General features: G+C 49.5%; 6 protein-coding genes across 6 annotated transcripts, besides 4 other annotated features; 1 reads left to right on the top strand and 5 right to left on the bottom strand.

Annotated features, from left to right (window-relative positions):
• Window positions 1-87: 87 nt before the first annotated feature.
• On the bottom strand, window positions 88-2,625 carry EKO05_0006848 (uncharacterized protein; the record flags this gene model as incomplete). The annotated part of the gene is made up of 4 exons (XM_038940695.2): window positions 2,430-2,625; window positions 2,316-2,362; window positions 1,162-2,257; window positions 88-1,110 (listed from the first exon to the last, which is right to left on the bottom strand). Exons 1-4 carry the CDS (start codon window positions 2,622-2,624, stop codon window positions 88-90), a joined length of 2,361 nt encoding a protein of 786 aa, XP_038797377.1. The 5' UTR covers window position 2,625.
• Window positions 371-400: a tandem repeat.
• Window positions 401-426: a tandem repeat.
• A 619-nt stretch (window positions 2,626-3,244) lies between the features above and the next one.
• Window positions 3,245-3,276: a tandem repeat.
• A 787-nt stretch (window positions 3,277-4,063) lies between these two features.
• Window positions 4,064-6,744, bottom strand: EKO05_0006847 (Beta-mannosidase; the record flags this gene model as incomplete). The annotated part of the gene is made up of 4 exons (XM_038940880.1): window positions 4,064-4,828; window positions 4,877-5,230; window positions 5,286-6,546; window positions 6,602-6,744. The coding sequence occupies 4 exons, from the start codon at window positions 6,742-6,744 to the stop codon at window positions 4,064-4,066; spliced, it is 2,523 nt and encodes an 840-aa protein (XP_038797376.1).
• A 952-nt stretch (window positions 6,745-7,696) lies between these two features.
• EKO05_0006846 (Beta-mannosidase) lies at window positions 7,697-9,034 on the bottom strand (the record flags this gene model as incomplete). The annotated part of the gene is made up of 3 exons (XM_038940852.2): window positions 7,697-7,938; window positions 7,993-8,524; window positions 8,582-9,034. The coding sequence occupies 3 exons, from the start codon at window positions 9,032-9,034 to the stop codon at window positions 7,697-7,699; spliced, it is 1,227 nt and encodes a 408-aa protein (XP_038797375.2).
• A 3,844-nt stretch (window positions 9,035-12,878) lies between these two features.
• Window positions 12,879-14,213, bottom strand: EKO05_0006845 (uncharacterized protein; the record flags this gene model as incomplete). The annotated part of the gene is made up of 2 exons (XM_038940879.1): window positions 12,879-13,489; window positions 13,553-14,213. The coding sequence occupies 2 exons, from the start codon at window positions 14,211-14,213 to the stop codon at window positions 12,879-12,881; spliced, it is 1,272 nt and encodes a 423-aa protein (XP_038797373.1).
• Window positions 14,214-14,741: 528 nt separating this feature from the next.
• Window positions 14,742-15,529, top strand: EKO05_0006844 (uncharacterized protein; the record flags this gene model as incomplete). Its single annotated transcript, XM_059636900.1, has 3 exons — window positions 14,742-14,941; window positions 14,991-15,126; window positions 15,176-15,529. 3 exons carry the CDS (start codon window positions 14,742-14,744, stop codon window positions 15,527-15,529), a joined length of 690 nt encoding a protein of 229 aa, XP_059492883.1.
• Window positions 15,530-16,739: 1,210 nt separating this feature from the next.
• On the bottom strand, window positions 16,740-17,818 carry EKO05_0006843 (uncharacterized protein; the record flags this gene model as incomplete). The annotated part of the gene is made up of 3 exons (XM_059636899.1): window positions 16,740-17,155; window positions 17,202-17,760; window positions 17,816-17,818. 3 exons carry the CDS (start codon window positions 17,816-17,818, stop codon window positions 16,740-16,742), a joined length of 978 nt encoding a protein of 325 aa, XP_059492882.1.
• A 669-nt stretch (window positions 17,819-18,487) lies between these two features.
• Window positions 18,488-18,514: a tandem repeat.
• Between the last annotated feature and the right edge of the window lie 2,275 nt (window positions 18,515-20,789).

The following is a 20,789-nucleotide window of genomic DNA, read 5'->3' as shown; positions in this document are numbered from 1 at the left end:
CCACAAAAGTCTAACATGCATTCTTGGGGTATCGTGCAACGAGACATAAGCGCAATGTTCCTTCTCTTCTGAATCTCGTCTTCAGCCCTAGTTCCCGTGCATCCAGTATGCCCCACCCACACCGGAGTCTTGCGCCGCGCCCGTAAAGTCGTAGTCGCTGCTCATTCCATATGGTACATCTTGTATGTCTGGCAGATTCGTGTCCCACATCATGTCGTCCCAGAAATAGTTTAGGTAGTTTGGATCGTTCATGTTAGCGTTTGGCCAGTTTTGCATTGTTGCAGCATTGTAGTCGAAAGGGTTCTGGCTGAGACCAAGATTCCGGTCGAGATCATTGAAATGAGGGTAGTTGTTGGGCATGGCATATGCCTGTTCTTGTTGCTGTTGTTGCTGTTGTTGTTGCTGCTGCTGCTGCTGCTGCTGCTGTGTTGGTGGAAGTGACGGAGGTGATGGAGTGGTCTTTTGTGCTTTGTATGCTGCATATAGCCTCGCTACCGCATCAGCACTTCGTTTTGCAGCTATGCTCCAGTCTCTTGCGCGATCAAAAAATTCCAAGGCTGTCACAATGCTTGCTTGCCATCTCTCGACTTCTTCAGGTTGACTGGCGTCGCTGAATAGAGACACAAGAGGTACCATACAAGCCTGGAAGCAAAACCAGACTGCATTCCATCCTGAGATGAGATCGGGCATACAATCTCTGCTTATTTCTTCGATTGTGGTACTGGCCATTGTGCGGCACTTTTCGATTGCTGTTTTTTCTTCAGTTATCAGAGTCGCCCATGTACATCGCCGAAGAGCTGTCGTCAACAAGACAGGTCGGTGCAGCACAATCCTGATGTTGTGGAAGCGCCACCTCATAATGAGCCGCACTCGATGGAGAAAATCGGGACATGGCTCTTCGTGATCAGACAGGATTGAGGGTAATTCTTCGTGCCACTTCAAGATCTGGGCGTCGTAGGCAGCTGTTTCGGCATGGGGAAGCAGTGGTGATTCAACTAGCCGATCCTGTATCTTTGTAGCGATCGCACAAAACGTCGATGCATGAGTGAGTGGAAGCAGTTTGAGCTGGTCCATAAATTGCGGACTGTTGTGCATGATTATAGTAGGCACCTGATTTGGTGTCAGTTTAACCGTTGAGAGAACCCAGCGAGGGTTACCTACAGCGTTGGCAGCTGTGCCAGGCTTCATGACTGTGATCGATGGCCCCATTCTGCCCAAAGATGGTCTACCAGTCGTGGTGGAAGCCCATGCGTCGAGACAGAAGAGACTCCACCACATGCGCCGCCTCATCTCAGGCGAGATGGATTCTTCTTCATATTCAAATGGAGCTTGCTGCCTGTTCGCGTCGTTTCGCTCTGAGTATTCACGATGCAGGCCCAGTGACGTAGCCATACGAAGGGTTCCACCCATGAGAGAGTGTGCCTCGTTGGGCCGGTTGAGATAGTGCATGTAGTAGCCACTCATTATGGCTAGAGCTTGCAGCACTTCAATGTTGCCGCTACCAAAAGAGTCCAGAGACATGTGTTTCCGTGATCGGTTGAAGTAGGTGTAGTGTGCTTGATTGTCAGCGGTCGAGGACGCCAATGAACCCACAGCGAAGACAATGTTCAAGAGTGCTAGCCATTGTGAGTCTGTTCGATTTCCGTGTAGGTAAGTAGACCAGAATTTGCGCTCGTCTATCAGAGGGAAGAAAGGATGACACCGATCGAAATAGCTTTCGATGAGTTTCTCTCCTTGTGCCTGCGATGGTAGTGCAAGCGGGTGATTGTTTGCGAGCTCGGGTGGCGGAGAACTTGCTCGGCTAGGGACTGCTGTTTCGGTCTGGTTATTGTGGGTGAGCAGCGGTCGTGCTTGCGGTGCACATCGCACAATGACTTTTAAGGCTGCCGTAATGGAGGATATTCCAACGTACGATGACAACCTGTCCACGGACATAGAAAGACCATTGACATCATCTGATATCCCTTGCACGCGAACTTGGTGCTTTCGTGCTTCGTCCCAGTAGGGGTCTTCTGGTGGTGCTTGCTCGAGTGCTTCCAGGCTGTCGGCACCATCCGAGCCGGTGTGAATGTCTGACATGGCCCGCGCGTTTCCTATGGACGGAGATATTCCTTGAGAGGCCTCCGGAGCAGCTAAGGCGAGCTGCAGAAGTTCTTCTCGGGAAAGGTTTGCTATCGAGTCAAGCTGAGTCGTGCCCAGTAGCCTGATCAAGACATTCTTGTACAGATCGATGTTACCGGACAACTTATCCACGAGTCTATGTTGCTGTTAGTCCGTTTGGACCAATTGTTCTAGTCCAGCAAAAGAGCACTCACTTGCGACTGGGTACAACTCGCTGCGCGGGTTTCGAATAGCTGCATGCCTTTGTCGAGGTTAGCCTAGGGCAAAACAACTCCGTCACCTGCAGAAGTCTTGAGTTCAGAACTTACTTCGGGATGTTGGTACCACTGACACTGCCCGCATGGCTGCATTCCGTCGCATCGAATCTTCCGCCGTCTGCACTCTATACACGCGTTACTGGTCGATATCCGTCGTGAACCAGTTGATCGTGTTGGCTTTCCGGCATAGTCGCCGTCTCCCGCGGGTTGACGCTGCCCCGCAGACGACTGAAACGTGTGGAACATGCTATAAACCTTCCGCACCGCAATACATTGGATAAATCAAAAGAGCATGAATGCAGAAGCCAGGATCCAGGATCCAGAACAAAGGCCGGTAGAAAAGCTGTGCAGAGAGACGACTCGAGACCAGAGACCAGCGCAATGGTACTTGCGCGGGGTTCAATACGAATGCAGGTGGCCCAAGTACACAAAGCCGGTAGTTGTTGTACCAGAGGAGATGTTATTGCAGCGTAGGAACTGGCCAGGTATATGCAGTCGATCTAGCCGTGTGCACGTCAAGCTTCGGCTCCGCAACTGTGTTGATTCTCTGCAGAGTGCACGCTTTGTCTGCCACTCGTTTTCAAGTCAGCATTGCTCGGCACCCTTTGATTAGCTTTCTGATACAGAAAGATTTTCAGATGCCGTACACCATTTGCCCCCGCAATATAACATTCAAGCAATGCGGCAGCATGCGGATTGTGGGGAAGGGTGAGCGGAAAGAGAAAGCGAGGACAAGCGAGATTGACGGCAGCCTTCTCCAAGCTCACCGAGATGACGCTTCGGTGCCTGAGGGCCGGCGCAGCGGCAACTCCATGTCACAAGCTGTGCCGAACCATGCTTCCACAACGAATAGATGCCAACGATTAGATGGCAATGGCGACGGCGATGGCGATGGCGAAAGGCCGTGAAAGTTCATCTTCATCGTAATACCTCGGGAAACGCGATCCCGGCCGCTCTCAGTGCACCTGCACCCCAACGACTTGGAAAAAAGACGTGGAAAATGCACATGTCCATCGCAACTGGTAGCCAATGGTTACAAGTGGCTGACATTCTAGAGGGTGTGTGTAAAGCTGGGGTGCAGAGACGCATGGTTGTATGATTGGTGGAGCTGTGTTAGTGCTCATAGCTGCAGACTGCAGTGAACATCCGGGTCACTAGTCCATCTGTCACATCACTTTGCAGCAAGTGGGACGGGGACGCATCGAGACCACCCTACTACTTCTTCGAGAGCTTTTGCCGACCAACGCATTGCACGCTGGAAATTGGTCGAGTAGCCCAGCAAACTCTGAGAAAGACTTTCAAATCGCAAGTATTGGCCAGGTTAAAAATTACACTTGCCTCACATATGATCTTCATCAGATAACGCGGCCGCGGACGCGGGCACGCCGTTGTCGATGAGCGATAATGCAGAATCATCGTTCATGCACGTGCCTTGCACAAACAAAAAAAAAACTCACCCCTCTGATGGGGTTGCCCGCTGTGGCTCACTATAGCCACCGCCAAATGTCTGCAACGCCCGACGCTTAGCGACCTGCTTGGACCAGATGGAGATTGAGCATTTCCTTCAATAAGACGCAAGCTTGTAACGCTGTGGTTGAACCCCTCAAATCCTGTATGCATGGACATTGCTGCTTTCAGATCTACTTGCAGCGTTCTCGCATTGTTGGTTCGATCGCAGGCTGAGATCAGTCTTTGCCCAGATATCTCCACTTCAGAGGCTCATCCTGTTTAACCAGCCCTCGCACTTTGATGATCTGTTCATCGCCGGGAACCACGTCGATTGCACTGTCATGGACGAGTACACCCGATCTTTCCTCAAAGACAAGACCCTTTGTAGGCTTAGCCGCCTTGACCAGGATTGTGTTGCCCTGAGGCACAACCTCAAGGCCACGATCATCAAAGTCAAGGTACTTCAATGGCTGTGGCCAATCAACATCTCTCGACACCACCTCGCCACCGACCCATATGCGCGCTGCAAGCACGTGTGGCTCCTCATTAATATTGTCGATGGTGCCTGACAGCACATCGGTTGTACCGTTTTGGACCAGGATGATATCTTCCTTCACAACTCTGTCCTTGATCTCTTTGCCGGTCTTTATGCTGATGAATCTCAGCTCCACCGTTGCCTTCACTCGTTCTTGCTTTTGACATGCAACCCACAACTCGAAGTCGCTCTTGGGTGGGACTCGTGCATGTACGACGCTCCAATCGAAGTGCGCACGCTTGACTGCAACGGCTATGGGCGCGAGAACACGGCGCATAGCGTAATAAGCTGGCTTCTTTCGCTGGAAGTAGTCGACAATGGACCATGATGTCACTGGCCAGCAGTCGTTAAGCTGCCACACAAGAGCGCCTCCGCAGAAACGCTCTTGGCCCCACTGTCGCCTCCAACCTCGGTAGCCGAACATCAAAGCTTCAGCCTGGGACAACTGGGTAAGATGGATGAACGCCTATTGTATGTAAGTACCTGAAGAGAGCATTGCTGCCAGGACACTTACCTCGAGATCTGTCTTAGTGCGGAAGTTCTCCACAAGGTACGTCGCGATTCTTCGCTCATGGCCATCTGCTTTGTTGTGAAAATCCAACATGTGACTTTGAGGGAAAAGCTGTGTGGGATCAGTGCAGTAGTATCTGATGGTGTCGATGTGGGGAAATGCCTCCATCCCAAACTCGCTGTTGAACCGGCCACCCAGCGTGTCAAAGATTTGGTACTTCTCTTGTGTACCGTGCCATACGTTCCATTGATGCATATCTCCGACTGTAGTGTTCGAGGTTTTCAGTCCGTCACCCCAGGGTGAACCTGGGTGGTAGGGTATGTGTGGGCTTTCGGCAGCGACGGCTTCAGGAAGGATCTAGTTGAGGGCTGATTAGCATTGGGTGTTCCAGAGTCGGAGGAAGGGTGCTTACCTTCTCGTAGATGTATCTAGCGGGGAAGTCGGTTTTGAGCCAGCTCTCTGGGTCCTTGTCCTCGTAGTTGTACGTCAACCCAAATGACTCCTGCACTTGATAGTCTTCGTTGTTACCGGCATAGATAACAAGTGAAGGATGATGTCGTAGTCGAGCTACATTCGAGATGCACTCTTCCTTGATCGACCTCAAGATCTCAGGGAATGCAGGATAGTTGCCGCAGCCAAACATAAAGTCTTGCCATACCAAGATGCCAAGCTCGTCGCAGAGTTCGTAGAAAATGTCTTCTTCCCAGATACCCCCACCCCATACTCTGATCATGACCTGATATCCATCAACCATCATCTCCAACCACTTTCGGTACTTGTCTTCAGTGATTCTTGGCGTAAAGTTGTCTGCAGGAATCCAATCCGAGCCACCACAGAAAACGTCGACGCCGTTAATGCGGAAGAAGAACGTCTTTCCAATCTTATCAGGCTCTTGAACCAGCTCTCCTTTGCGGAAGCCGGTACGGCGTGTGATCGAGTGCAGATTGACATCGTTGGCTGATACTGTTGCTGTGACTTTGTAAAGCGGTTGCTTACCGTAGCCGTGTGGGTACCACAACTTTGGGTTGTTTACGTGAAACTCAACTTTGGCTACTCCATTGCTGACACTGGCAGTTTCTCTGAACACCTGTTTGTCGCCGTCCTGTACTTGGAATGTCACACTCTTCGCCGACGTGCCCTCAACCACCGCTGAGATAGTACCCTTTACGGACTTCAGACTTTCGTCTAGCTTGTAGTCGACCCGTACGTCCTCCAAACGAGCTTGATAGGTTTCAAGTCGTACTTCACGCCACGGACCGCACGTATTGAGTATTGGGCCCCAGTCCCAGCCCCAATGGTACTGTGCTTTCCTGACCGCGAGTCGCGACATATCGCCGTTGAAACCTACCCAGGTATGTTCAGGATGTGCTTCTCGAATTTTGATCGCTTCCAAGCGTGCTGATTTGAAGTCTATCTCTAGGGTGTTTTCCACTTCCGGCTTCAGCCGTTTTGTGACATCAACGCGATGCGGGATGAACATGTTGTCGCTTTCGAGAATGATTTCTCCATTGAGCTTGACAGTTGCAAACGTGTCGAGGCCGTCGAAAGTCAGGGAATGAACCGTGCTATCTTTCGCCTCTTGGACTTTAGGTAGTGAGAGTTTGTATGTCCAGGCCTTGTCAGCAACCCACTCTGCCTTCAGTTCATTGAAGCCTAGGAATGGGTCCGGTATTCTAGTTGCTGTGTCAGCTCTGGATGTTCGGTTCCATTGACGATGAGACTGCTCACTTTCCATGCTCAATCAGGTCCAAGTGAACATTCGTTGGGACTGTCTTGACCGACATCCAGGCATCTTCGGCTGTATCATCTGCTTGCTTGAATGTCCAGCCATCAGAAAGACGGTGGGATGTTAGAACCTGAGCTTTTGCCATATTTTCTGAGCTTCAACTGTCAATTGTAACTTCGGCGGAGCTCATGTAATAGTCCATTCATCTAGTGAGCGGGGTAATCCAGAGCTTTGGGCAAGAGTCGCCTTGTTATTATCATGTAAACAAAGGACCTTCTTTCTATGTATTTTACCGGTCAGGCGGCACAGGCAAGGCAGAAACCTGGCTGGATTGAATGAAGCTATGTCGAGGTGTGTGGAACTGTTCAGTACGCTACGATTGTGGACAGGAAGGTGTGCGGAGGATGCTCTCCGCACCAAAGACAGCTAGCGTGCCAAAACAACCTCGGAGAAATAAGCGACCAGCTGCTGGAACGCTGCGCGAACCTTCGGTAGGTGGTGATACCGTCGTAACAGGAGCGGATTCAGGGTCTCCGTGAGCGAGCTGGGTCGTTCAAATCGGACGTGGTGTTGAAAGAAGTTGAAGGCGGCTGAGGTTATCTGCCGATTGAGCCGTGGTTCAAGTCGCCAGTTCTCACGCGACTGTCGCTGTCTCATGACCTCTCGGCCCGACGCCCATAGTATTCCCGAAAAAACGTGTTGCTTGTATTACTCCCTTGTCGTTGAGTTACCAAGCACCGACACCGCAGGCCCTACTCTCGAACACGAGAAGCAGCAGCCCTGGAAATTACATCAAAATTTGGACGATACAGCGTCCATATTTAAACACCAGCTTATAATCGTTCGTTACTTTGTTCAATGCTCTCAAATGAAATGTTATGCCCACGGAAACATCGAAGCGTCCTTAAAGATCAGTACACTTCTTCGGCTACACGGGACCGGCATCCGTTCAAAGGTTCTCAGGAGAGCTGAAACTACTTGTTGAGCTTCATTGATAAGCATGTTTGTGTTTTAAATAAAATCTAGAGGGTATAGAACTACGCATCGACGCGCTAACATCAGGATACCCGGTTTCTGCCAGGATCCGTAGAGTATCGTTATCCCGGAAATAGCCACCTAGAGAAGAACCCTGGCGTTTCGTAGTCCCAACTGAACATCTCCTGCCTTCTCTCCATCAGCATCCTGGCCTTTTGATGATCGACCTTTCCTTGCTGTGATAGCTGCTGCATCTCGGCCATGCTTGTATCCAGGATTTTTGTCGAGCGCGCGCCAGGGCAGAAGACTACCTCGAAACCAGCTCCCGAGGGAATGATGAATGTCGAGGATTGATCATCGAACGCTGAATTGTGTTAGTCACGTGACATGTGCAGGCCAAGGTAAAGAGTGTGCTCACCGAAACTGTAAGCGTCTGGGCAGACTTCCTTGACGTTCTTGGAATAGTCGCCCGGTCGGCACTTGCTGGCAGAATTGTACTCTCCTGTACAGCAATCTTCAGGCTTGTTGTTCTTCGCACAGGCCGAGAAACAGGGATTGAAGGATGGTCGTTCGATGTTGTCGTCTGGGTACGGGTATACGCCGTCGCCAGGCTTGTCTGGGGGTGACTGCTGCAGATCCCAGGGGCACCACCGAGAGATTTTATCTTGGTCCACTTGTTCTTCCCAAGGCAAAGGATACGAAGAATTCGTCCCGAGGAAGTTCGGGAATTCCAGGTACGGATCGTAACCCTGAGCCGCTAAAAGGCCAGCAGTACCTTGACAGGAAGGGTTTGTCAAATTCGGTGGGATATCGTCAAGCGTAACATTCTCGAGAGGTTGGAGCACCATTGCTATTGGGAGATTGTAACCATCAACCAAGGAGATGTCGTAATAGGTATGTCCGTCGCCCGCGTCCAGCGTGAACTCTGCGAGCGAGACAGGAACGTCGCCCTTAGATGAAAGTCAGCTGTGGCAGTTCTTTTGGGGCACGTGAACATTGAAACCCACTCCGACTTGACAGTTCAAGATGCCATTGCAGTCGCCAGAGTAGCAAGCCTTTCCGTATCCTTCAGCAGGACCGCTACCGTCGTCGTTGAAAGAGCAATTCGTCCTGCCCCAAACCCTGCCTTGCCAATCTTCTGAAACCGTCTGGTTCCTTGTCTCTCCAGGCGTAAGCTTGAAGCCGGTCGTGCCAGGCCCATTCCCAGATTGAGTAGAGATGCCAGGCCATATATCATCCGGACAATTGTTCGTTACTAGCAGCGGGGTGATATCCAATTTCCGTCGCTCCAGTCTGCGAGGTGCTTTGACGTTCATGTGGTGGATGCCTGCTACCAGAGATGTCTGGCTCAAAAGAAGAAGTGTGGTACATAGGTTTTGCGTGACGCAGCTGGTCCTGGAAGGAATGCGCATGGTGAGAGCGATTGCACAACAATGAGCGTGTGCAGTTACTGTAAGCATGTAGCTCAGGAAATGTATGCTAGGTGTAGGATGCGAGCTTCCAGACCAGCCGGGCGTCGTGAGGACATGTAGTGATGTGAAGGATGCTGGGCGACCAGCGTGCGTGCAAAATCAGGGAACATGGCGCAGGTGAATCTTAGAGCTGATCATTGACATTGTGAGGAAGTTGCGGGCTGCATTCACAGTTGGTGACGTAAGAAGGCGTCCCGGGTGCAAGGTTGTTGCTGCCGAGTCAGGGTCCAGCAAGGGATAACAAGGCTGAGCGCCTATCGACATTCCTGACCGCAACGCATTCCAAACGGCAGCTGCAGAGTAGTAAAGAGTATTTGATTGTTTTATACCACTGTTTATCATTCCCTACTCATCTTCACCTTGATCATCGAAAGGCCAGTGCCGCTCGGACAATTCCCTTTACCATGGATCATCTTCCGCAGAAGCAAGCGCTTGCTCCCGAGTCTCAGCTGCTCTGCTCTTGGCGCTATCGAATGGATCGTTCGGAGTTCAAACGTCAGATGCGATCCCAAGAAACTCGTCGATTTGCTCCACGTCACCATCCTAACCACGATGCGAATTTTATAGAGCATTGATCCGTTTCGCATCTTCCTGTGTGAAGGACACAGGACAAGCTGATGCAGCGGCATCTTGATGTCGGGAAGCGATTCTGTCCCAACTCCGAGTAATTTGCAAGAGGTAGTACTGAAGAGGTGTATTAAGAACTTCCCATGGTTCGCCGGCATAAAAGACTCGAAGCTCGAGCAGGCCCGACTCTTGCTCAAGAGCTCGCCAATGCCGCTGGTTGAATCTCTGAGTGAACGCCAGGTAGAAGAAATGTACCTGTCTGCGACGAAAATCTTTCTGGGGCTTAGGTATGCTCAATCTTGCTCAGAGAGTAAAAAAGGTCAGAACTGTTGTAAACCCTGGAGTCGTTACGTTGTCCATTCTCACAAACATCGGCCCGAAGAGTATTCGAAAAGGTCATGATCACTACCCATGATATCTTGTGCATGAACTCGAGAAAGCGCTGGTGCTCTACCAAAACTTCGGCGATGTTTAAAGGTTGACCTTCTCTGTACGAGCAAGGACTGCAACTCTTGTCGGACTGGCACTCGTGAGATCATGACCCGCAAGGGAAGCGGATACGCCAGTACAAGTCAACGGCTCTCATAAGACTTGCAAGATGAGGAATATCCCTGGGCAGTGGCAGTTGAGAACGATCAGACCCAACAGTTATCTGCAAGCTGTACATGCATGTTGGTATCATAACGCGCCATCGTGAGCGAAGCAACGCTAAAAACTAGTCCCGAAATAGAGACGCCACACACCGTTCAGCCGAGCGCCAGAACTTGGAGAAGCACGCTAACCAATTAGATTAGATCCGCAAGCTTGCATATGACATCATTAGCACTGAACACATCTGGGCCAAATGCATTTCGGCAGCAAGACCGATGACTTAACATAGCTAGAGCACCGCTTCAACAAACTCCTGGTACGGATTATGTCAGAACAAGGTTCCTCCGTTCGCCATGCTCAACAAGATGCCTGTAGCAAGGCCTTACGAGAACAAACTAGGAATTGTGACTGGTGGCTCACGAGGTAAATGGGGAACGGTGCTTAGATAAAAGACGTATCTCAATCATATATGGGATAGGAAAAGTCCTAAAGATCAAATATCATGCTGAATACTCTACATAGGGATCGGTGCCGCAGTAGCTCGTCGTCTAGCAGCCAAGGGCTGCAACCTGGTCATAGGATACGGATCGTCTAAATCTACAGATCTAACCCAAGTACTCTGCAAGGAGCTTTCAACCAACTACAGCAGATGCTGTATATCTGTACAAGCCAAGCTGATCGATGCTTCCAGTGCGGCAGATGGCATTCTGGATGCTGCGCGATCACTGTTCCAAGTTACAACGCTACAAAGCCGTTTCAAATCGACATCGTCATCAACAATGCTGGCGTCTCATCTAATCAAAATCTTAACGACAACCAAGCAGGCCCCATTCAAAGGTTGGAGTTCGAACGCGTATACACCGTGAATGTTCTTGCACCTCTTCTCCTCATACAGGCTCTCCAGTCATATCTTCCCACCGATCGCTCAGGAAGGATAGTGAATGTGTCAAGCGTGTCGTCTTCGATAGGCTACCAAGGACAATCGGTCTACGCGGGTACCAAAGCTGCCCTCGAGGCTATGACGAGAGTATGGAGCTGCGAGTTATCAGAGCGCGCGACAGTGAATGCAATCAATTCCGGCCCAGCTTGGGGTGACATGTATGAGAAGACTGGACCAGTGTTCTGGAATATCAACCAACCGTATGTGGATGTTGCACCGTTGACCACATATTCTGGGACGCAACACAGCTTGGATATGGGCACGGAAGAAAAGTTGAAAAAGTAGTTAGCGGAGGAATGGGCGGCAGGCGCCCTGGTCTCGCTGATAAATTGCCGGAACCGTGGACATGCTGTGTTCTGCTGAGGCAGGATGGACCACTGGAAGAGTCGTCTGTGCAAATGGAGGAATGAGAATGTCCAAAGCTTGACTTTAGTTGCTTTCGAGCTATTTAGCGTAACACAAATACGCAGGGATTTTTCTCGGCCATATGGAATATCGAGGGGTGATGTTGGTCGTTGTTCAGGGGTGGTGTATCGGCCAACGAGTCCAGCATCGCCAACGCCAACCACAAATGCATCAATGTATGCATTCGGATTCGATGGAACATGGTCTACCGTTTAATCAGCCGCCAGGAGGTTTTTTTTACAGGGTTTCGGTTGCTAATGGGACGCTACTCACTTCTTTGAAATAGCACGACTGATTGCCCATATTTACTCTGGAAAACTGAACATAGCCATTCATATTGATCCCCATGAAGCCTCTATCCGTTCTATTGTTTTATCTGGTGAAAGAACCCCGCTGGTTCATTATTGTCTTAGCTACAACAAAAATGTCATGACTGAGGAGTGGTGAGGCTAGATAACCCCTGTGACCAACCAGATCGCCAACGCTGAGAGTTTGAGACACTGTATCTCTGACATGAAACGACGGCATCTGTTTATAGTCTACCTGCTGCTGCTCAGTTAAGATTCTACGTTGTAAAATTTCTTGGGGTGGCAGAGCTATGAAGGCAAAATAGTAAAATCGGAGGGACTTAAAGATTCTAGAGCAGGTACATTGGAAGCCGTGGTATAGATGGCTAACAGTACCCCGCCAGTGGTTCCTTTCTCTCTTGCTATTCCTATCTCTGCACAACAGTACGACTCTTTTTGTAGCCGTGCCTGCACGCGTTGCGATAGATCCTCGGTGAATACTATGTTGCGATGTACCATATGGTGCAATGTCCGAGCTAGAGTTGCAACATCGCGAATGCTTCTGCAAACCGCAGCAGGCCAGCGAGAGTACAACATAGCTATCTGTGATTTCCTGAGCTTCGGAAACACGCCGATTCTCGAAGCTCGTCTATCACTGCTATGTTTTTGACTTTACATGACCCGGTTGACTCTTGATCTACGCAGGCCTCGAGCAAGCGCTAAAAGTCGGCCCACCCAACAATCCACTATTTCATCAAGTCCGTCGACTGTAGTCCCGCTTAGTAGTAACACCACCTGTTCGAGAGAAGGAAAGCTTCTGGTCAGGTGTAATCTAAACGTGCTGCACTAGACTTCTTAAAGCCTGTGCTGTCCAGGCTGACAATGGCAGTGTCGTGCAATCATAGCAGGATGAACCTTCCCCATTCCGGTTCTGGCGTGCGACAGAGGCATAATGCTCCTGGAAGCACGATCGCAAAAGTGCGTGGACTCATGAGGTTCACACCCTTGAAAAGATGTTGGAAGACCAACTTGAGCGAATTCTTCACCCCGCTTCCAGTTCGACAATTGCATAAAGATGCGGAGCCTTTGGGCCTCTGTTCTCCTGTATCCATTTGACAGCGTCCTCCCAGAGATCCTCCAATTCGCCTTCTTTCAAGCTGAGCTCGTATGCTTCGTCATCAGGCATGTTCTTGCTCGCTTTGAGCCATAGCGTCATTCTCTGTCGATCCAAATCACCATCACGTTTCCGTTTTACAGCCCACTGGGAAAAGGCTTGGAAGAAAGTCTCTCCCAAAGCTTCTGGATCGAAAGATATCTTAATTGGTGTTTTATCCCATAAGCCAGCCAAATGAAGTAGGCCGCTCGAAGGCTCCTGTGCCGCGTAAGGTGTAGGTGCGTGATTTGATAGTCCATGCTCGATGCGCGTTGGATGTAGGACTGGGGCAGATGGTTCACCTGAACGCATGCGTTGAGAGCTCCTAAAAGCTTGCGTGATGTCATATGTCCTCTGCATGTTAGGTGGCAAACTGTTTTGTGGATAAGAATGCAATGGCACTGCTGGCGGGTACTGAGAAGATGCTGGGTCAACCTCTTCAATATCCACAAATCCTCTTCGATCATAACGTTCTTGTGGTGATTGCACCTCTTCAACCTCTATTTTATAGAAGACAAGTCAGCCTAGTTGATCTCAGCTTTGGCCGATCATAGCATACTAACCTGAAGGAAATCGGCGATTCAGAGTTGGATCGGAGCTTAGAATCACGTCACACCCGAGCAGAAGTGCTGAGACAATGTAAAACGTGTCCACGTTCGTCGTGAACTCCTTGCGACGACGCCAAGTCAGGCTCACCGCGGTTGTTGCCTTCTCTGATTTCTGACCACCAGATCTGAGAGGCACATTTACCCTCTCGTCCACGATTATTTTGTTGGCGGCGAGGCTGCGATTGTTCACTACCCTATCTCCGATCAAACAGTGTTTCACGGGTTCACTTCGTGATGTGACTGGCTGGTCCTCGATCTCATCGCACGAGATCAAGTATATTCTTTCCAGGCCTGCAGACGCCAGACTCGAAGCTTCAGACTTGACCGAGCCTGCACTGTTGGATGGGGTGTACAAGCCGTTTCTGGCATCCGGTATGTCCTTTCGGATCCTCCCTTGTTGCAAAGACAAGTCGGAACGGCGCGGAAGGTTCCTTGAGGGTTTGTGCTGTTGTTCAAATGCCTCCTCCACCCTTTTAGAAGATGGCTCATTCTGTCCTATGTACTGTTCGGTCTCTGTCCGAATCTTCTCATTTCGGAGATAGTCCATCAAGAGTTCATGGGCTTTAGAACGATAACCATCAAGAAGCTTCTCTACCAAGGTTGTGCGATCACCCATCGTGCGCAATCTGAAGCGATATCGTCGCAGTTATCCTTGTGCAGCCTAAGCCACAGCGCGCCTCCGAATGCGCCTGAAAGCGCTACAGAGGGCCCCGCGCCAAGGCGACCCTATCAAGAGGCCATAACGTGCGAATGAGTCGGTGCGGCAGAGGATATGTCAAAGGGTCGATTCTTGTGACTGTGGTGTAGCACGTACGTCCCAGTGTTTGCATGAGCCTTGCAGCAAGGCAGAAGAAGTAAGTGGGGCAGATCCCGAGCTCGAGCGGCATCACCGCGACCAGACATGTACTGGTATGCCAATTGTGCCGCTACTCTTTGTTAGACGCTATACCCCTCTCGACTGACCGGTACCGACATGCCAGACGACCCACGTGAAGGCCAGTCCCCGCAATCAGACTGGTTAACCGCTAGCCCAGTTTCGGAGCCATCGACAAACCAGATCCTAGGAAGCCTAAGGTCATCCAGCACGGTAGCTGGGTGTCTCGTTCTACCACTCTTTACGCTCTCCATCCCAGCGCTTCGAAAAATGGCTAGTCTCATCAGAAGTGATGCCAGCCTTTCCACCCGTTTCTTAACTGCTAGAATTGGCCCAGCAGCATCCACAGCCGATCGTCTCACAAACACCAAACAAGTGACGCAATTTTCAGCCGTCACTGGCAACGGAGCCCGCGACGATGCGCTACAGATTAACGGACACGTTGCGGAGAAGTTAAACAACTTCAATTTGTGGATATCTCCTCTACCAAATTCACGATCTCTTCTCACCCGGTCTTAGTAAAACTCTAATCATCTCCTGTCATTGCGAGGTTGCAAGGGCAGTGTCGAACAAAAAACTGGCCTCTCTACCAGCTGCTGTGCCAGCAAAGCCTCACTTCCCAGCTCCAGTGGAGGGTTCCGCTTTTTTCAATGCTGTTGGTCGACAATCCCATCCTTAGGCTATAGCCGCTGACGATGTGTAAGGTTGACCCGGCGGAGATCCCGTCTCTACGAAAAGAGAAGAAGAACGTAACAGTCTTTTCCAAGGCGACCGGACAGCCGGACTCCTTCTGTGTTATCTTTCCTCGGAGGGTTCGCGACAACTTCATCTCGCTTAAATTAGTCAATCGTCTAGGTCTCAGAAAACACTTCGAAACCGCGTCGGTAACCTCGATTACGTGGAACTCGACGCGATTGTCTTCCACTGGGGATTTCGTAAACCTTTCTTTGCCGATGCAAGACAACGTTAGGTGCATCCCGCGACGATTCTACATAGTTGAAAACTGCCCTTTCGACATGGTTCTTGGAAAGGTTGCAGCGGGCTATGCTCTCCATTGAAACCAGTACTCTGCTATTGAACAACCGGCGCATGGTAGCTCGGCACTGGTGTGGTGGGATATGACGTGTTAATAGGCTAGACCTTATGCGGTATCAATCCAGCCTGTAGAATTCGCCTTATGAGTAACAGGCCGTTATTGGCTTAACCGGCAGTAAACCTGCGGTTCACCGATCTGCAAATTATCGATGCGCCTTGCGTCGTAGCAACTCATTGGTGGGGTTGGATCAACATTGCATGAAACCTGCGAACTGTCAACCGATTACCTGCAGGGTGCAGGATATGCTGGATTGCAGCTGCATCTCTCCAGCCTTTCTTCGATATCCTGTGCAAAGATGGGTGCGATACTGCGCCCTTTGCAGGAAAAGCATGATGCACTTAGCAATCTGCGCTATCTCCTACTGAGTGCTGATGTTCACGTTGAGTCCGCAAGGCGATAGAGCGTTAACTAGAGTAGGATCGCGCAAGGCACAAGGCTGATGTTCTCTCACGGCTCGTACGATTTTGCCTCCTCTCCGCAGCCCGCGCCAACCATCAATTCCCGGACGATCTAAGGAACGAGAATGAAGGAAGATATGCGGACGGACATTGTGTCCCTAGTTGATAACTGTTTGCTTATTTGCGTAGAGGAAGCGTTTACAGAAGTTCCTTTTAACTAAACAACAATTTTCTTTAGTTTAGGAAGTCAGCTGACATACTCTGCAAACCAAATCATACGGGAAAGGGCTCGGCCATGGTATCCATTGAAAACATCATACTCGATCGCATCAGTTTTCGTGTCAATCTCAAGGATGCGATGTGGTGACCGAACAAATACACAGAGAACCAATGTGGATTCAATACATTGTTGTGCGCTTCCATAGATCGCTGCGGAATGTATCATCATCAACTTTTCTGATTACGCAAGACAGAATTTTTTAGCCTGTTGTATCTTTAATGATCTAGAATTAATAGGATACGCGCCTAGTTCTAGTGCAAAGACTAAACATCCGTGGGGCTACGATGTTGCCGTAAACAGAAGGATTGTTTAGAAGGACGAAGCACACTAGATGATTGAACAAATGATTTCTCAGAGTTTGAATGCGATATGAAACTCTTCAATGGTTTGTAAAAGACAATGCTAACCAGATCGACCCTGCTGAACACAGCAATTGAACAGAAATGCACACCTTATGCTTCACTCCTCAGAGTCATAAGGTCATCTACGCGCGCTCACGTATCGGGATTATTAGACCTCTTCGCCAGACATGTCTTCGCCTTCTTTGACTTTTGAATGTCCCGCTGTTTCTCGGTCTTTAGCGCGAATACAGCTTTAATGTTCTCCCCGTGAGCGCCCAGCGTCAGCTTAAGCGCCTCAAGCGATATAGGGTAATTGAATTGTGCAGCCTGGTCTTGTGCGATATTATCTCGGATTTCGAGTCGACCATTCAAATCCTTCCAGATATCTTCCCCCACAGGGATATTGATCTGACAGGACTGGTCTCGCGCCATGTTACCAAAGATGATGCGCTCTAGTTGGGGGGGTATATCAAAAGAAGGCGCGTTAGCCTCGAAGGCGCTGCCTGAGTAGTCGCTTGAGGTGCTTAGGGACTTGAGATCGGCCTGGGTAAGGGGAACGGTGCCATTGGCTGTGCTTGTCAGGAAGAGTGGCGGCAATGCTGGTGAGTGACCTACCTGATGCACGTCGGCCCTTTATAAGCCGAGCAATGCGAAGACCCTTGTAGTCGTCCAGCTGTTCCAGTTGCTTCTGGAGGTTCGAATCAATGCGCTCGATCTTTGCTGCGTCGGCCACAATCTGTCTGTTCATATCGCGCATCACTCCCACGTTGGACATTTGGATGCACAACAGTATCGAAGTCTTGACTTGTGCGAGTTCGGCCATTATGCTGCTCAGCCTCTCCTCCTCTGCGGACCCTGCAAGAAGTTGGCGCGCGAATTGATTGATTCTTCCTTTTGATCCCGGGTCCAATTCCTTGAGGAGTGCAGCTAACCTATGCTGAACCTGCTGCATACGGACGAGCTCGGCACCAAGGCTGGCTGTGTGGAGGTCGGAGTTCTCTTTCTTCTCAAGCTGCTGCAAGATGGTCTTGATACTGTCTAACTCATCCTCATGAAGTATCAAGAGATCAACGAGACCTTGCTGCCGCCTCTGCGCCCTGCGTAGAATCTTAATCAACGAAAGAGCATTCTCTAAAAGGTTGGAGCTAGCTGAAACGGCTCCAAATATTTCCGCCTTGCGTTGAATTAGTTATGTCTGTCTATGCTGAATTGTATTATGAGTGTCCTACCATGCTTGCCTTCAGGAATCGGTACGCAGCGTTAGTGAAATGCAGGGTGAGAGTTGAGAGCAATGCTGAAAGATCATAGCGAGCTTGAGTCCGCACTTATCTCTCTTGCCAAACAATATCGCTTAACCCATGTTGCTTAGCAAGGCGCAATTATTTAATTTGGATGCGAGTCAATACTCGTTTGGGCAAATGATAAGCTTGGAAAGTAGAACAGGATCGCACCACTGGCATGCTGTCGCCAAGTGAGTGGCAGCTTACGGCGTCCACGCGCACTTGTCTGCCTTGCTGAAGGACCTTGCGGGGATCATGGCGCTTGAAATGCGCAGTTCTATCGATTTGCTGCAGGCTTGCATGTAATGTGGTGTAGTGACGAGTAGCAAAGTGGGACCCTTGCGCCCAAGTGCGCCTTTATTATCACGCACACCTACACTGCCATCTCGCACCTGTGCTTCCTATAGGCGACTCATACAAGCCTGTATATTTTAAACTAATAGAGTCCCAGGAAATTGCAAACCCTGTCGCTGTGCAGCGCAGCACTCATAGGCCAGTTGGCACTCAATTAAGCTCTCCTGCGAACGTTTGACGGTCCAGACGCGCACAATCTTAAGAACAAGCTCAGAGACCCCAAGAGCTGACTTCATTCATACATTGCCCGCTTATAGAGGAGAAAAGATTCATTATTATTATTATTATTATAATATCTAAACTGGAGGTTTCTAAGTCTGCCTTTTAGTCTAGAACAACATCTCAATTCATTAGCAGCTTGCTGTTGCCTCTTTTCATAGCGCTGATGATATGCTTAAGGATCCTACAGTACACAGGCTGGGTTTTGTATTAAATGCGAACTAACAAGACCTGGTATTGATAACTGAGGTTAGTTTGTAGTTGATGGTCTGCAAGTACTCTGCAAATTTTCTGCAGGACGGGTGTGCTCTGCTAGCACTGACTCTATCAGCCATGTACACAAGATGAAGATGCAGAAATCAGAAGGCAACACTTACAGAACTGTGTAACCTTCTACGATCATAGGAACATCTATCGCGGTCGAGAAATTGGTAAGTGCAGATTCGGGTTTTTGTTTCGGTAAGATAGCCCAAGGCTATGAGGTCCTTTAACATGTGAGCTGCGAGATCAGAAGAGTTGTCAACAAACTTATAGATGTGCAAGCTCATCAAAAGTGATAGCTGGGTGAGGCTTTCCGACTTTGCCCGCAATGTCATGAACATTGATTGGCTTGTCTTTATCTGCGAGTGCTTTAGAAACACCCGCATTGTAGCAAGGCTGTAGTGGCAGCGTGACAACCGGGCTGAGAATATAGAATTAGGCATTGAACGGCTTCGCAGACGGAGAACGCATACCTGTACCTAGTCGTGTTGGATCGTTGTTTCTCAAGGTGTCTCTAGAGCGACCACAAGAGACCCAGCGAGACTCTCAATACAAATAAATATATAATCACGAGTCTAGGTGCAAATAAAACAAAGGTATTGTACGTGACTTGGGTTGCTCTACCATCTCGTATCTTGAACGCACACCGTTTTTTTTTTTGAGATTGTCCTAACCCATCGCCTATGTTCAACATAAAGAATGGCGGCGCTGGATGGCACCCGCTATCAGGCTCCTCTCAGTCTTTGGAGAACTCGATATATTCGAAACAAGTGGGAAGCCCCTTGTCGACAGTGCCAAAGTAGACAAAGTGTGTCTTTCCTCTTTTGCCCTTCCACCCCCCTTTGCATAGGCTCAGTGCCACACTCTTTCATCAGTCTTTTCCGCTCAATCATCGGTGAATCGTTCATCCGGAAAGCGATATGCTGGACGCTTTCTTAGTTTTTGTGTGCATGCAGGTAATTGTGCGTTACACTCAAGCCACGTACAGGCTGCATGACTTCCATAACTCGCTGTTGCGTATCTGGAGCCTGTGGCAAAAGCCACAAGCACCTCGTATAGATTGAGGCCGCTCTTGCCGCGAAGCTCTTGCTTTGGGACAGTAATGGGGTTGAAAGTGTGAGAACCCGGAAAGATCACACTGATCCGCTACTGCGCTCAGAAGGGCATGATTCAATTATTTTCAAAGCGAGTTTTTGGGTAGAGGAGTACCAAGAGCCCCGAATTCAAACATGTATTGGGTCTCTGAGGCAACTAAATTGACGTAAAGATGAATCACTGTATTCGCTCTTTTGGACAAGGGCTGCATCGTAGCTACCTTGGAATTGCACTACAGCTGTGAGTACTGTCGTGGCATTGGATGTCTTACTGGAGTCTGCTTTGGAGAACGGATCAGTATCTCAACTCGAGCTGTCCTTCACGAACTGTAACTACCCCTAGCAATACCTTCTTAGTTAATCTAAAAATTTACAGGCCATATTGTGTTCAGCATAAGAAAACTTACAAACTCAATTACTCAATGAATATACTAGATATTGAACATGGTATTCGAATGATCTTACGGGCGAGGATGTGGACTTAAAAGAGCCCGGCTTTGACTCAATTACATACAGACGTCGGTAATTTGTGCCAACCTTATGGTTCGCTATTTAGTACATTCTAAAGTGTTTGTAAATCAGCTGTGAATGCAAGAGGTATAGGCTGATGGAGACGCAGGTTAATGCGTTGAACCGAGCAGCACGTCTGAACGATATGAGAACAGGGAGGGTGTCGTAAAGCTGCTGTACTGCTGTAATCGTGTGAAGCGGTACGATATCCGTTCGCATTGTTAACCTCACTTTACTGAGCACTCTATCCTGTCACATTCCAAGGAAACTTGGCACTGCTAAATGTTGACGATCACAGCAGTCAACACTAAAAAAACTCTTCTCAGTTGTTATGACGACGGGAGCCATTTAAAAGTAAGGGGCGACTGAATATCTCGCTGGGCTGCTTTCTAGCTAGGAGAGGGGAATATCTACTTTCGAATAGCAACGATCAGATCTAGTACGGACCGGCTGATCCCGCAACATTCGTGTGGTGTTGGAGCGGA

This window comes from Ascochyta rabiei, chromosome 11 (genome assembly GCF_004011695.2).
Source record: "Ascochyta rabiei chromosome 11, complete sequence".
Lineage (NCBI taxonomy): Eukaryota > Fungi > Ascomycota > Dothideomycetes > Pleosporales > Didymellaceae > Ascochyta > Ascochyta rabiei.
The sequence above is the reverse complement of the archived record's forward strand: the minus strand, read 5'-3'. Positions and strand labels throughout refer to the sequence as shown.